Source organism: Chrysemys picta, chromosome 8 (assembly GCF_011386835.1).
Source record: "Chrysemys picta bellii isolate R12L10 chromosome 8, ASM1138683v2, whole genome shotgun sequence".
Lineage (NCBI taxonomy): Eukaryota > Metazoa > Chordata > Testudines > Emydidae > Chrysemys > Chrysemys picta.
In genome coordinates, this window is record NC_088798.1 from 88,708,705 (window position 1) to 88,724,887 (window position 16,183).

Genomic DNA, 16,183 nt, shown 5'->3' on the forward strand with positions numbered 1-16,183 from the left:
AGGGATTGCTGGTGAACCAGCCCAGCTGGGGGTTATGAGGTACTTCCTCCAGGGAACTATAACAGGTGTGTGCTACGGGGCACTGAGCTTTTGCCAGGTTTAGCTGCTAGTTTCTCCTGGGACTACAGGAAACAATGGTTCCCCTTTTCCTTGGCTTGACTTTTTTTTTTAAACTGTTTCATGGACAGGCACTGCTGAGTTTTATTTTTATATCTGTACTTTGTCCTTGGCCTTTGCTCTCAGGTTGAGTTCAGGAAGCCCAAATTGTAGAGATTCCCTTCTTGCTGGGGCTCCCGGACTAGTCTCCCTAAGCTTATGTATACTCTGTGTTTTTCTAACATGTTTTTCTGACGTGTTAAAGAAATGAGCAGATGATACTCAACTGCAGGGATGTGCAAACACTAGTGAAGACAGGAAAAACTAGAGGGCTCTAGAGAGATTAGAAACACAGCCAGATGAGAACAGGATTCATTTTTGAAAAATTGTGACCTAACTTATCCAGAGGAACATAATCCAAACCACAGCTGTGAAATGGGGGGGGGGGAAACAAGCAGCGATGCCAAAGGAGATGTAGGACTGATGGCAATCAACAAACACAGGGTCAATGCAGTTTTGGGATACTTGTACAGAGGTGCCATATCATGGAGCAAGGTGGTACAGTCAGAGTCTTTTGCTTGCAGTCCTGAGCACTTAGTACTTGAAAGACATAAACTGAGTGAAGGGAGTCCAGAGAAGAGCAACACAAGCTGGAGGGTTTATGAGAAGATCCAAACACATGTAGCTTGGCTGAGCAATTAGTGTATGTGTATGGAAGGAAACATAATGGCAACTGAACATTTGAAAGGTGGAAAGCTCCTGCAGGGAGATGACTGATTTATGGCAATTAAGGAGCAGAAAACTAGGGGAGATGGCATTAAATTTAAAAAGAGACAAAAAACGTAGGCGAATATCAGGATATAGGCTTTAGAACAGTCTCCCTTGGGAAGTGGTGGGAGCCCCAGCGTGTGAGACATTTAAAGATAGGCCAGGCAAAGAATTAGAAATCATACACGAAGGCAGTGGTTCTCAAACTGTGGGTCAGGACCCCAAAGTGGGTTGTGACCCCCTTTGAATGGGGTTGCCAGGGCTGGCTTACACTTGCTGGGGCCTGGGGCCAAAGCCAAAGTCTGAGGGCTTCAGCCCTGGGCAGCAAGACCCTGGCCTGGGCCTAAAGCCTTTGAGCTTCAACTTCGGCCTCCCTGACCGGAGCGGTGGGGCTTGGGCCTTGCTCTCCAACCCCCACCCAGGGCAGTGGGGCTTGGGTGGGCTCAGGCTTCAGTCCCCCCTCCTGGGGTCATGTAATTTTTGTTGTCAGAAGGGGGTCGCGATGCAATGGAGTTTGATAACCCCTGCACTAAAACTCTTATATAGTAGGGTTACCATATTTTGTGCCTCCCAAAGGAGGACACTCCACGGGGCCCTGGCCCCGCCCCCAGCCCCCCCAGCCCCAACTCCGCCCCTCCCCAAAGTCTCCGCCCCCTCCCCTGCTTCCCGCGAACATTTGAGTCGCGGGAAGCCTGAAGCAGGTAAGGGGGAGTGTGGGGGGAGGAGGCGCGGCCCAGGCTGTCCCCGGCCCTGGGGTGCCGGCCCCGGGCCCGGCCCCCAGCCCACCACCCCCGGCCCGGCCTGGCACCGCCGGCCCGGCCCCCGAGTCCCCGGCCCGGCTGGCGCCCCCGATCCCCTGGCCCGGTCCCACCGGAGCCCCCAGCCCTGCCGACCCGACCCAGCCCCGCCGGAGCCCCCGGCCCGGCCGACCCGGCCCCACCGGAGCCCCCGAGCCCCCGGCCCGGCCCCGCCGGAGCCCCCGGCCCGGCCGAGCCCCTGAGCCCCCGGCCCGGCCCCGCTGGAGCCCCCGATCCCCCGGCCGAGCCCCCGGCCTGGCCCCGCCGGAGCCCCCGGCCCTGCCGACCCGGCCCCGCCGGAGCCCCCGAGCCCCCGGCCCGGCCCCGCCGGCCCGGCCCCGGAGCCACCGGCCAGGCACCTCACCGTGGGCCCAGCCCCGGAGCCCCCGGCCAGGCACCGCACCGCCGGCCCAGCCCCCGAGTCCCCGGCCCGGCCCGGCCCCGCCGGAGCCCCCGGCCCTGCCGACCCGGCCCCGCCGGAGCCCCCGAACGCCTGGCCCCGGAGCCCCCGGCCAGGCACCGCACCACGGGCCCGGCCCCGGAGCCCCCGGCCCGACCCCCGAGCACCCGCACCGCCGGCCGGCATGTCCCGATTTTCCCGGACATGTCCGGCTTTTTGGGCTTTCCCCCCGGACGGGGATTTGGAACCCAAAAAGCCGGACATGTCCGGGAAAATCCGGACGTATGGTAACCCTATTATATAGGAGCACTAGGTGCCCAGCTAGGTCTGACCCAGCGCTAGTGTCATAACTCAGGCACTGCAGCCCCTTCATCACTGAAGTTACTCCTCTCTGAATAACTTCCAGTATCTCCGTTTGTTTCTGGATCCCCAAACTGAAAGCAGTGTTGTAGCTATGTTCTTACCAGAGCCATGCAGAAAGGGGGACGAACACTGCTCTGGCCAGAGCCGTGATGCCTTGGCTTAGGGAATGGAGCTGATTGAGTTTTTTCCATTATTTTTCATGAGAAGTTTCTGCTTCTCATGGAAATGGGCTTTTTGGCAAAAAAATCAAACCCCGACATTTTTGGTTTTAATTTTCCACCCAGCTCTATTATCGAGCTGACAACTCCATTGGCTTTTCTTGTTACACTGTTTTGTTTTGGTTTTAGTTTTAGTTACAAGTCTAAACATCACCCCTGACTTTGTCTGCAATCCTTTGTGTTACTCCCTCTTTCCCTTCCCCTTTGCCTGAGATCATTTCTCCTCCACAGTTCCATGTAGCACAGAAGTTAGATTGTAAACACTCTCTTTGAAGTGCCCGGCCCACTATGGTGCTACGTACAAAGGTTTCCTAATAATATTGTCATAAGAGCTAGGTATTATTGCAGCACAAAGAGGTTTCCTATTGAGACCACAATACCCTTATAATGGAAGGTGTTGCTGTCTGTGATCCACTTGTGAAGAATAGAGTTGATTACTCCTTTGTCTAGTCCTGAGAGTTCAGCAAACTGGGACTGGTTCTGTCAATAAAGAGCCCTGAGTCTGTGTCCAGACAAGGACTCTGGGTCTCCCTGAATATGGAGTTAATTTTTTTTATCCAGCAGACAAATCCATTTTCTTATAGATGGTAACAAGCCATCAATCCAGTCTCGTATGATGCATCCTCTGATCTCTTCCTCCTTCTCCCCCCACTCAAAAAGGATTTAAATTATTTCCAGATTGAATATTTTATTTCCTTTTCTTATGCCTATTCTGTGTCCCCTTGTATACACTCCCTTGTCCTCACTGGTGTCTGCGACGTCTCCTGATACAATATCTGCACATGTAACGACTGTGCTGTTATTGTCCAATTTCAGATTATTAACACAGATGTTAAGTAAAACTGGCACTGATCTCACTATAGGCTACTCTGAAATCAAGTAACACTGCTGCACATAAAACAACTGGCAGATGGGAGTGCGGAGCCGGTGCTTGGCCCCCTCTGCCTAGGAGCTGGACCTGCTGCTGGCCGCTTCCGGGGCACAGTGGGGTGTCGGAACAGGTAGGGACTAGCCTGCCTTAGCCGTGCAGCATGGCCGACAGGCCCTCCCCGCCCCTGGCGGGGAGCACGGCAGGGGAGGGCGCCGAGCCCGGCCGGGACCCAGCTCTCCCCGACCGGCCGGAGCGCCAGAGGAGGGCGGAGAGCCCAGCCGGGGCCCCGCTCTCCCCGACCGGCCGGAGTGCTGGGAGGAGGGCGGAGAGCCCGGCCGCGGCCCCACTCTCCCCGACCGGCCGGAGTGCTGGGAGGAAGGCGGAGAGCCCGGCTGCAGCCCCACTCTCCCCGACTGGCCGGAGCGCTGGGAGGAGGGCGGAGAGCCCGGCCGCAGCCCCGCTCTCCCCAACCAGCCGGAGCGCCGGGAGGAGGGCGGAGAGCCCAGCCGGGGCCACGCTCTCCCCGACCAGCCGGAGTGCTGGGAGGAGGGCGGAGAGCCCGGCCACAGCCCGCTCTCCCCAACTGGCTGGAGCGCCGGAGGAGGGCGGAGAGCCCGGCCGTGGCCCCGCTCTCCCCGGGTGAGCGCCGCCCCCCTCCAGGTACCGCCCCAAGCACAAGCTTGGAGGGCTGGTGCCTGGAGTCGGCCCTGGCCTTGGGGAATGTAGTCCGTACAATGTCACAAGGGAACCCTCTTCCCCTACAAGAAATGAAAGATGAGCGGCAAAGACCTGAGGAATTTAAAGAAACAGAAACCTTCACTTGGTCCATGAGACGGGACTAGTCAGTGAGGAAAGTTAGAAAGGTTAAGGGGAGATGAAAGAGGGAGTTAGCACAGTGGTGGACCCAAGGGTAGCTGGAAAAGATGGAGAAGAAGAATAAACGGAGGGGGGAAAGCTTCCTCCTGACCTCTGGAAACTTGCTGAGAGAAAACCAGGAATCTAAGTCGGAATGTGAGAAGGAGCCTGGGCAGGAGCCATGAAGGGGGAAAAAATAAAACCGGGGACTGAAAAAAACATGAAGGGAAGTAAGATGGGGATCCAGGGCCGGCTGCATAGGCACAGAGAGAACCCATCTCTATAGCAACCAATAATATAGCCAATATATCAGCAACAATAGAAGCAGGAATTTCTACTGCCTTATAAGGAAGAGGAACAAATTGGTTCGTTTTCCTTAAAAAACAGTGGGACCCTGAAGGAACAGCACTTCCTGGATGTGACAAGGGCACAGAAATCAGCATGGTGGCTTAGATTGGACAGGCAAATTGAAGGCTGGGTAGAAAGCCCTCACAAAAGGAAGAAACCAACATGCCTTACTCCCTGCAGTTACCTGTCTGCTACTGGCAGCAAGCAAGGATTGATTTATACTGGAATGGGGAAGCGCATACATTGTCGTAATTGATTTCTCTCTAGTCTTCTATGTGTATTGAGTTGGCAAAGCTTTCAGAGACCTCATCAACTGGAATTTATGTCATGCAGAAGCTAAAATCAATATTTCCAGGACACAGAGACCCTGACGTCCTTCTGACCTCAATTTAAAGCATCGAGGCTTTGATTTTAAATACTGCACTAGTACCCATATCATTCCCTGAGCAATGGAGAGCAGGAGTAACCCTATAAAAGCAGTCTTGGCATTTTGGTGAGCACAGCCTCAGAACTATGCCTGGCAAAACTTGAGGTGGGAATTAGACTTAGGACATCTTGGCCTAAGACACTTGATAGAACTTTAAGCTAAGAGGCCAGACCTGGAGGAATTCTGAGGGAAAGAAGCTGAAATAAAAACTCTGGGATCAACAGGAACTCCCATTTCATATGCAGCAGAGACTGATAAAGGATGTCTGTGCAGGAAACTAGCTGACCTCTGCCTTATTCCCAAATAATGAAAAAAAATTGTACAATCTGTTGGTGAGTGAGTCTGCAGCAACAGGAGATACTTGTGAGAGGAAACCCTACAGAAGTGAAAACACTGTGCAATTCCTCCTGATCTTTAGAATATATAGGATGCCCACATCTGAGCTCGGAGACATGCCAGGTCAATAGTTTGTAAAGGAAGATCCACTCCATTTAGAGGATCAGAACCTTTTTCACACAGATGTTTTATTGGAACAGTCTCAGAATTAAAAGGGGTTTAAAGTTCCAAAGAGAGGTGGATCTGTGGAGGCAAGGGTTAAAACCATCTTCTAGTCCTCCTGTTCCCTGCACTGCTGTAAAATAAGCACGTGAGTGTATCTTTCTTGTGCAGCTCACAACATACCCAGCGCAAGCCTCGCTGCAAAGCGGCCGCATTTTCAAAATGCAAATGGATCGTGTGACAGAGTGCAGGGAGTTAACAGGTGAGCCTGCACCCTGATCACTCTACCACCACATAGTCCAATTCTGTCCGTGCCCCTCCTCCCCCGAAGATTAACCGGGATATTGCAGTTAATTATCTAATCAGGTATGGTGGGGTAAGGGGCTGGGTGAGCTCAGGACTGTTAAGAAAGGCACAGAAAGGGAGAGGAGCAGGGTTGGCTGAGACCAGAGTCAGAGAGATCTCCAGGGAGGGAGGCTTCTCCTCCTACTGGGCCCTGGGAAAAGGGCTGAAGTTACAAGGGATACTGCAAATAGCATTGCTACACACAACTGTAAAGGTGTTGGTGGAGGGAACATGAATGAACAGCATGCTGTGGAGAGCCAGCCAGTGGAGTCTGCACAAGTTTCTGTGGCAAGAAGGCAGGAGAGGGCCATGCCCTGCTACAGATTAAATCACATGAGTTTATTGGCAGGGCTGGCTCCAGTGTTTTTGCTGCCCCAAGTGGCTGGGGGTGGGGTGGGAAGCCGTGATTGGCGGCACTTTGGCGGCAGCTCTACCGCTGCTGCTTCATTCTTCGGCGGCAATTCAGCAGCAGGTCCTTCCCTCCGAGAGGGACTGAGGGACCCGCCGTCGAAGAGCCAGACGTGCCGCCCCTTCCCCTTGGCCGCCCCAAGCACCTGCTTGCTGCGCTGGTGCCTGGAGCCAGCCCTGTTTATTGGACAACTCCTTGCCAGGCTTTGAGTTAGATCTGAGGGCTTGAGCTTTGCAGAGCCATGTTCTGAGGGGGTAGCTGTTTGCAGCACACCTTTCAGTGAAACGTCATGGTACTAAACTTAGGATAAGTGTATTATACTGGGGAGCCTTGCTTTTCAGGACGTATGCACCCTTCCTAGCCGCAGCACCCTCATCCTGCTTCCACTTTAAAGGTGCAGTTTAAGTGTCTCTCTCTTGCAGGGAAGGTTAATGAGCCATTTATGTTCTCTCTCTCACCATTCTTTGACATTATCCTCCGTTTGTTGGCCCCGAAATGGCAAACTTCAGCTTTCCTGTGTCTGGTCTGGCCCCAGCCTATACCCACAAGGCCTTCAATTTCCACAGAACACATTCCATTAGGAGGGGGAGAGGCTCCTGGTAAGAACTTCAACTTCTTCTGCACGTGAACCCCATTTGCCTCCTCCTTCCATTGTACTTCACGTTTTCTGGGCAGGAACTTCTAAGCAAGGCCTTAATGATAAGCCTCCAGGCCAGGTTCCCTTTGCACTACAACCCATCATCTCCTGTACAGTCCTATAGATTTTAATGTGTCTGGAAACTCCAAAGTTCAGAGTCATGAGAGCAGAAGCCACCCAAGCAATATGGCAGACTAGATCCCGTACAACTGAATGGGAGGCAGCTGGTGCTGCCAAAGTCTTGGCCTGATAAACTAGCACAGTCATCCAAAAAGTGTGGGCATTGTAGCTCTGTAAGACCACGCTACCTGCTCTGCTAATGTGCACAGAGAGCAGTACAGAACACACACTCTCCACTACAAAAAGTACCAAGGAGCAGTTGGTTATTTTCAACCAAGACCTCACTTGTCCCTGCTGTAGGCAAAGACATGAAGGCAGCCTGGCACCAGTGATGCCAATCAGTCCAAGTCAGTTGTAAAAATTGCCCCCAGTCACAAAAACAAACCGTTGCCTTTTCTTCCCATCACCCAAGAGAAATGTGTCAATTCATCTCCATGCTGAAGGGAACAGAGAGAGCACTGGCTATTGCACTGACTAATCCAGGAGGTGAAAAGTATATGAACTAACAGAAAAGGCTTCTAGGCGTGCAATAAATTGATATTTTACTAAATAGAAACTGCAACCAGCATAGGGAAACTCCATTATTTTAATCTCCCTGGGAACAAATGAAACTGATGGAGCTATTTGTTGCAAATAATTTATCTGACCAATTGATGTTGTAAATACATTATTCACAAACCATTTCTTCTCATTCTTTAATCAACTCAGTTGATGGCCAGACAGTCAACAAAAAATGTACTTGACACAAATATTTTCCTCCCATCAGTGAGATGTCACAAATTATTTGTGAATGTTTCCATTCACTTATCAGGATGGATGCGGTTTGTTTGTTTTAGAAAGGAATACTCCAAAGGAGGGACCGATCCTGCAAACAATTTACCCACTGAGCAATTTTTTCTCACTCATGTAGTCTCACTGGAGTCAGCAGGACTGCTGACATGAAAAGACTCCAAAACATATGTGCAGGCAAGGTGCTTAGTTGTAAAGGACCTGATCCTGACCTCACACTGGTTCCAGCTGCATTGACTTTGTGGGGCTAACTCCTGGTTCACACTGCTGAGAGTGTGGACAGAAAATGTAGGTCACTGTGAATATTACATATTGGATAAGCTCCAGATATTTCCCATTTTTATCGTGACATTTCCCTTTCCCTTCTGCTAATGTAAAAACATACATCAGCTGGAGTGTTGGAGGCTTTTGAGGGGGAAGAGGGGGGCTGTTCTCTATTCTAGCACGGGCACGTTCAACTGTTTCTTACCAAATCTTAGATAATTTAGTGCTGGTGAAATGTGTCCATTTGACATCCCTACCAATCAAAGCCCACGAAACAGGTAGCAGCAGGGCGACTGTCCTGTGCGCTCAGCCAATGTGCCTTAAACCGGTAAAAGGCGGCATACAGCCCTCCTTATTCTGCAGTAAGAGTGGCTTATTTCGATGTAGCTTAATGCAGCAAATAAAATGGATTCAGCTAAACTGAAATAAGCAACTCTTACACAGGGGGTTTGCACTGCTTTATAACAAAATCAATTTAAAACCCCAATTTAAAGAAGTGCAACTTCTGGGCAACAAAAGGCAAAAAGCAACAAAAATCAATCAACTCCATAAAGAACCATTCTTGGCAGAATGTACAATTCCTTCCATTGGCAACACCAAGTGAAAGGGATTACCCTTTAGCACTTTTACTGCAAATACCCAAGTCCTAAAATGAGTGGGTGGACATAGGAAACACCTGTTTTGGGGGGGCATATATTTTGCTCTGTAATTAATCGTTCTTCAAAGCTTATGAGAGATGGAGGAAAGCATTTCTTTGCAACAAAAGTCACCTCCTCCCTGAACATGTATAAATGGGTTTGCACTAATAAACTGAAGCAGCATCAGGACGGAAAATTTTTTTTTTTTACGTTATAGTGTATTTGTTATAGTTTATTTATAGGCAGATCACTTCACTATTTACAGTACATGAGCGTAGAGATTCTACAGTCTTTGTGATGTAAACAAGTAACTCCGCAGCAAGGGGAGTCTGGAAAAAGAAGCCAGTTCTGAAGTATTTACACAATTTAAAATAGAACTTTTATACCCACCAGATAGATATAGATAATACATTGAGCGATTTGGTTAAATTATCTATGAAACTATAGAATCTGACAATGTAAAAATACAAGAAAACGTTCTCTCGTTTAGACAGTTAAATCACACTAGAAATAAATCTCTTTTTAAAAATAAGAACAAAGGAAAGGCATAAGAATTCATGCCATTTTTTAAGGTTAAAGTATATTACATAAATAAGGACACAACGGAACATAACTGGGAAAGAAATTAAGTGAAATATAAAAAACCTCTACCAATTTAAAACAAAAAATGCAGTCAACTAATACCTTGATTCTTAATCACAAAGGGATCAATTCTGCTACTTTTACTTACTCCGGGAGTAAGGTGCTACTTACTCAGCATGAGCAGGGTGGCAAAATTGAGCCCTTAGAGTTATTAGCAGTGTCCTTTTTTAAAAAAAAAAGTAGAATTTAGCTTTTATTATAAATAACAAAGCAGATGTGCCCCTTTTTAGGTGAAATTCTTACACCTTTCTCAAGAAATGCATCAATTTAATCCTTCTCGCTCATTCACATACACACACGTACACACACCCGATTATTAGATTAACCTTGTTCAGCTCTCTGATAAATAATGCCCCTTGCAGCGCCACCTGGTGTATTGCAACCAGACTTTCTAAGCCACTACCTGATTACAGAATCTATATAGGAAGAGCAATGGAAACCCGAAAGCTTTACTTGGTTCTGTATTGCTCAAGATTGTCAAGGATGGACTATCACGTCAAGAACAAAAGGTTTTAAAGGCTCAGCTACAGATAATGAGATATTAAGAATTCAACAGATTTCCCACAAGAAAATGAGTACAACAAATAAAGCTGGTTCCGTAAATCTTTCCATGGACCAGTACGGAAATCGAATGCGAACACTGCAACATAGGGACTTGAGCTGCTGCTTACACTTTGTGCAGCTAATGCAGCTCAAAGTTGCACTGAGTAGGAACTGGGGATAGATATTTTCCATGGGCAACATCAGCTCTAAAACCCTGCATTCCCCAGCTGTCCCTCCCCAGTCCAGACATTCAGAAACAATCCTCCTCTTGAGAAGTCATGGGAATGCACTAGATTCTGCCACAAAGAACTGTATTTCATGCAAAACAATGAGATTTAATGGGTCAGTGGATAAGAAAAGGTGACTGGGGCGTTATCATTTACTCTGCATGTCAGGTTTTGTACCTGATAGCAAATGGAAACCATCAAGGATTTTCTGTATATATATCTATCTATATATCTATATTTAAAAAACTAAATGCCCCTTCCTGATCACCTATTATAACACACTATTTTTACTCCCACCCTCATCCAGAAACTAAATTCTTTCCTTATATAAGTCCCTGCTTCCCTCATAGATGCATGGCTTCTTCCGCACGTTGGCATTATTGCTGGCACTATAGTTATTACTGGGGGCGGGAGAGAGAGATACATGGACCCTGAAAAGCAAATGTGGGGAAAAGTGGGAGTGTCCCTTTAGAATGTGGGACTGTGCACAGAGCAGGGTGGAGAAGACAAGGAGGGGTATCGCTGGGGAGCAGTCCCTTCCTTGGCTGGTGTGCACTGTGTCACTCTCTGTATGGGGAGCATCGGTGAATGTGCCATAGCCTCTGCTCAGATGAATGGTGTGACGCCCACGGAGACTCTCTCCCTCTCTGTACAGTGCTGGCTCCGTGGGACTTAAAGCTATTCCTTTCACACTGCTATTTTCCTCTCCTCGAATGGACGCCACGTTCTCAGAATAACTCTCTCCCATCCCAGGGAAAAGCTGTGGCTCCAAATTTAGGGTACAATCCTGCAAGATGGGGAGTGCCCCCAACTCTGGGTGACTTCAGTACCTCCCTGGATTGAGCCTTGATCAGTAGCATACTAAGAATCAAACTGCATTCTTTGATTGTGGCTGGCCTCTGTACAATCATTCCCCTAACAAGGCCAGGAAAGGATCCACACTCCATTGGCAAAGAGCATTCCCATCCAGAACACCGTACTATATAACTCCTCCCCTAGAATCTCCTGCTGCAGAGTGTAGCACTGCAAGCCAACGGGAGCTTAAAAAAACCTCAGTCCAAAGGGGAAAATGTTTACATTAGACCTAGTATGAGTGACATAAACAAAGCGAATATTCATGGCTATGCTTCTCAGGTGGAACATCCAACCCTCAGCAGCCACTAAGATAAGCCACAGGTACTGGTCTGAGCTAACCTGCGTAAACTGTGCGTACATTCCAAACCACAGCCCCCTCTGGCTTTACATTCAGCAATACTGGCTTCCCTGCATACGTGGTCACCAGCAGCACCAACAGGAGCTCATGGCCCAGCCCAGGCCATAACCATGGGTGTGTGCGTTTGTGCACCTGAGTGCATATTGCATAAGTTCTGGAGACACTTCTTGCAAAAATAGTTTATAGGCTTCAGGCAACATGAAGACCACTTATTGCATCTCTTCCTATCCTAGGATTGCAGTACTGATTGGCCCTGTGCATCACGGGATCTTCCTTCCTCTTCAAGAGTATCTCATTTGATGCGCTGACGTTCTGCAACTGTCATTGGCCAACACAGGAAGTCCCGCCTCATGAAAGCAATACGAGATTTAAAACTGGGTGTATTGAAATCAAAGTTTGTGAAGCGAGTGAGTGATTCACACTGAAGGAGGCTCCTTCCAGGTACCAGGAAGTTCTCCTTATAGCTGCATTCAACCCTTTCACATTCTTAAAGTTTGATGCATTTTCCATCTCTGACCAAAGCCAGCGTTGTGGGCTTTGATTCATCCTTGTCTTGAGCAAGGAGATGGAAGAATTACACGTATCGGTTTTGATTGATCGTTTTCTGAAAAACATCAGCACAGCACAGGACAGTACTACTCACCCTAAATGTGTCGCTATATACATTCTACAGTAAGCTCTATAGCAATCACATGTAAACATCATTGTTGTGAGGAAATACTAGGACAGAAAAAGGCAAAGCTACAATGAGGCGATTGCCAATAGCAAATGCTCAGTCCAGGTCAGAGTTACTTGTGTCATTTAGATTGGGATGAGGAGCAGAGGAAAAGCCCATAACTCTGTTTTACAGTAGGGACGCAATCAGGTAACTACTCTGGAACAAGACTGAAATAGCATGAGGAATATGACATGTAAGCGCTCAGTAATTAACCCATTAACGAAGGTTTGGGGAAGTGTAGTTCAAATCACCAGGTAGCTCAGAGGTACTTACCATGTAACTGGATATTTTTAGAACCCTGAGCTCCACGTTATAAGACAACTAATCAGATAATTGTCCTGGGGTCACACAGATCCAGATTCTAGCACCCTTCCCCCTTTGAATAGTATCTTACATCACAAGCGATACCATTGGTGTCAATGGAGCACAGTACAATTCAGCATGAATTAGGGTCTTAGAAGAATCTAGTCCCGTGTAATTACTGAGTTTTTGGTCATGTGTGCCCCATATGATGAAATAATACCATTACAGTATGTCAGTGTCATGTACTAGGGGAGACCTTAAGGGAATCTAATCTATCTATTGGCAGAATTTAAGGCTATTATTCTATCTACAGGGGATGGCTCAATCCCTGCGGTCTCACCTGTGTGTGAAAAACAAAATGAAAACGTGGAGGAAGTTTGTGGCGTCAGCAAGGTTGTTTGGTCCCTACTGTTAAACATTGTGTCTTGCTTGTTTTTTCCCTGACTGCCCGGTCTCTCCCCGGCTCAGATGTGGAATGGCTTTAAAGTTTGCAGGTCAACTCTACAGTGAAGCTGCTGACCATACTGACTGCGTGCCTTCTGACTGGCTGACTGGCTTTGCAAGGACCCCCGTGATTGGGGATCTCTGGGAACCAGCGAAAGGCAGGCCAGGGTTAGTGCTACCCAGCAGGGACTGAGGTGACAGCAGCAGGCAAACACCCACCAGGGCCGCAGTGCCTCCATCACTGGTGCTCTGCTAGTCAGGAGCCTGGAGAAAGGAGGAGCACTGGAGAGACTGTGATAGCCAAGCGGGGTCAATAGGGAGATCAGGTTTGCTAACTTCCTAGTGGGACTGGGTAGGTCTATGGCTTATCAGACACCACTCAAAGGAAGGGTAGCATGCTGCGTGGGGCAGAGATGTTCAGCTTAGCTGCCATGCCCTCTAGCTGCCAGTCTGAGCAAAAGAAGAATTTTCTCACCCAGTTCCCCTGCATGTTGTGGAAGTAGCTGTGCACGACGCAACCAGCAAGTCGATTTGCTCCAGCTGAGCCTGCCAATGGATGGAGCTGGGGAGGGCCCAGCAGCATCACACAAAGGCTTTAGCTGATCAACTAAGCGGAGATGTGATCCTCACCTACTGCCAGAGAAATGCACCTGCCTGCGTATGGGGGGATGAACAGGGATGGTTCTTTGGGGGCTTTTAGCATTCACTCTCTCCCAGGCTCTCAAGGCAGGACAAGAGCTTCACTGGGTGGTGCCTGATTCCATCACCAAAGTGGCCTGCAGCGATTAACTCCCATAGTACCCAATTTGATAGTGTCCTAACACTACATCCTTATAACTCCCTTTCCCCCGGTCCCACAAAACTGCACCACTATACAACAGCACCAGCTCCAGACCAGCCAGTGCCAAACCACTAAACTCATCGCTTACCAGCATGTTCAGTCTCAGGCAGCCCGAGATTGATAGCTGGAGACCCAGGACTTCCAGCCACGCAAGCAGGAAGAATGGCTTTTCCAACACACTGCAGTGCCAAACTCCAACCCTATCCTGTTCCAGTTCACCAGGGGCTGGGGCCCGGGCTGGCTCACTCCACAGCTGAAGGGGCAAACTCTGGTCTGGTGATTAATCCAGAACGCCCTCCTGGACTGACCCTCATCTGCTCAGTGGCTAGTGCCTCATTACAGTGCATAGTTAAAAATCAAGGAAGCGATACAATAAATCTGAATTACAGTACATCTGAGCCATAAATACATTTTTAAGTATATACTTTTTTCTTCTATTAAAAAGTAGTTTATAGTCCTGATTCTATTCACAATTAACAGTTTCATCATCACACACTACAGACAAAAAAATGTTATGGTGAACACAGCTGCGACTCCACTCCAGGTGCCTGGGTGGATGTTGGGGGACCCGGGGAAGGCGGGGGGAAGAGAAGGCTCACTCCAAAACAACCAGTCAGAAGCAAGGATACTAATGTGTGGCAGTGGAACATCAACACCATGGGGACTCACAGACAGAAGCAGCTTTGTTCAATGTAAACATCAATTTAAAGGGACAGCAGTCTCTCTCAATCTCTCTCTCTCTCTTTTCATATACTTAATAATTTCTTCGAAAACGTAAACATATTGGAAGTGCCTTGACTGAGGTATTGAGGTGTTCCTCCAAGGTTAAGGCTGTTATCGATGCAGGCTTCGCTGGGCCTCCTGCAGCAAGCTGTCAAAATCCATGGTCTCGTATTTGCTTTTCACTGGAGCTGGGGAGGACTCCTCCACATTGGAATCTGGGAAAGGCAGGGACAGAGTATGAGATAGTCAGGGGTGCAGGACATCTGCCAGGGTCACAAAGTACTGACATCCTGCTTCTCTTTGAAGATTAGTGTAGCTACTTAATCGTACGTAAGACTTATAAAGCACTTCACGTGGGTGGGCTAATTAACCTTAATTAATCTGCACTCTCCCCCATAAGGCAGGAATTTTCCCCATTTAATAAACAGGGAAACCGGGGCACAGAGCAGTGTTCTGACTTGCTCATTCTCACATTATTATTATGATGTGTTAGAATAGGACCTAGAGGCCTCAGCCACTGGGGCCTTTTGTGCTAGGTATTTGTACAAACACATAGTGAGAGACAGTTCCTGCAGCAAAAAGCTTACAGTTTAGATAGGACAGACAAAGGTTGAGAGGGAAAACAGGTGAAGTGATTTGACCAAGTTCACATAGCAAGTCAGTGGCATAGTCAGGAACAGAACCAAGCTCTCCTGAGGCACAGCCACTGCCCCACCCACTAGATCAAACTGGCTCCCAGTGAATTAGTAGCAGCAGCTGGATAGAACTCAGGAATTCCAGGGTTCTAGTCGAATAATCATCAGTCCATGCTGCCTCCTCAAAAAAGTTGGTTTGGGTTTTCTGTTTAATTAGATGTAAATTAGACTGTAACTCTCACTCCCAACAGCAATCTGACCAGCCGCTCCCCATCTAACTGAGCACCCTAACAAATCTGGCACTAGATGAACTCACTTTCTCTTAGCTCTAACCCAGTGGAGTGTGCAATGTACCACCCCCCCTCCGTCTCAGAGAAAAGCTTTCTCTTTTCAACAGAGCAGAGAGGGATTTCTCCATGAAAATCCTGGGCAATTACTTGTTTTCTGTTGTAGGCAGAGCTGGTAGCAGAGCCTATAGTTAAGATTGCTCAGTGCTTCCCATTAAACTGTTTCCAGTTGATTCTAACTTTGCCAAACTTTAGTCTGAAATTTCCCATGCTGGGTGTCTGACTCAAGCTAAATTTTTCGGAAAAGTTTCAGCTAAAACAATCCAGCTATTTCTGAGAATGAGACTCAGGAAAAAATACATTGTTTTGCCCAGGTTAAAAAAAATTCTTATGGCTGATTCATTAAGAAGCTCTCACAGCTCCCTGAACTTTGGCAGGGGAGTTACCCTGGGTCAGGGCCATGCTTTTCCCCATCCCTATGGAAATGTGCCCAAATTCAGGCAAGGTCTGAGCCTCTGAAAAATTTCAGTTCAGACATGATCAGTGCAGATTGGTTAGAGTCTGGCAGCTAAGTTCTCTGAAGATTCCATCTGCACTGAGTATCTCTGTTCCCTCGCGGCTCCTCTGTGCCAACCGGCCTGACGGAGCTGCTCCAGCTCAGTGATGGAGGGGCTGAACAGGGCTTTCCTGACAATTGCTCATCCTGGCTGCTACAGGAAACAATTGCTCCTCTGTGGCACCAGGCGACTGAAACTAAGAGAAGG

General features: G+C 48.5%; 1 protein-coding gene across 5 annotated transcripts in view; it reads right to left on the reverse strand.

Moving 5' to 3' along the window:
* The window catches only part of PPARGC1B (PPARG coactivator 1 beta), a 110,081-nt gene that overhangs the window by 6,930 nt on the left and 86,968 nt on the right, over window positions 1-16,183 (reverse strand). For 4 of the 5 annotated variants that reach the window (XR_010589875.1, XM_008179560.4, XM_005298084.5 and 1 more), the window contains one exon: window positions 9,416-14,712. Coding sequence is in view for 4 of the 5 variants with exons in the window: in XM_008179560.4 (XP_008177782.1) it covers window positions 14,609-14,712 (104 nt within the window). In the remaining variant the exon portion in view is untranslated. Of the gene's footprint in view, window positions 1-9,415; window positions 14,713-16,183 lie in introns of those variants that run through there. The other variant, XM_065554920.1, reaches the window with a different exon arrangement.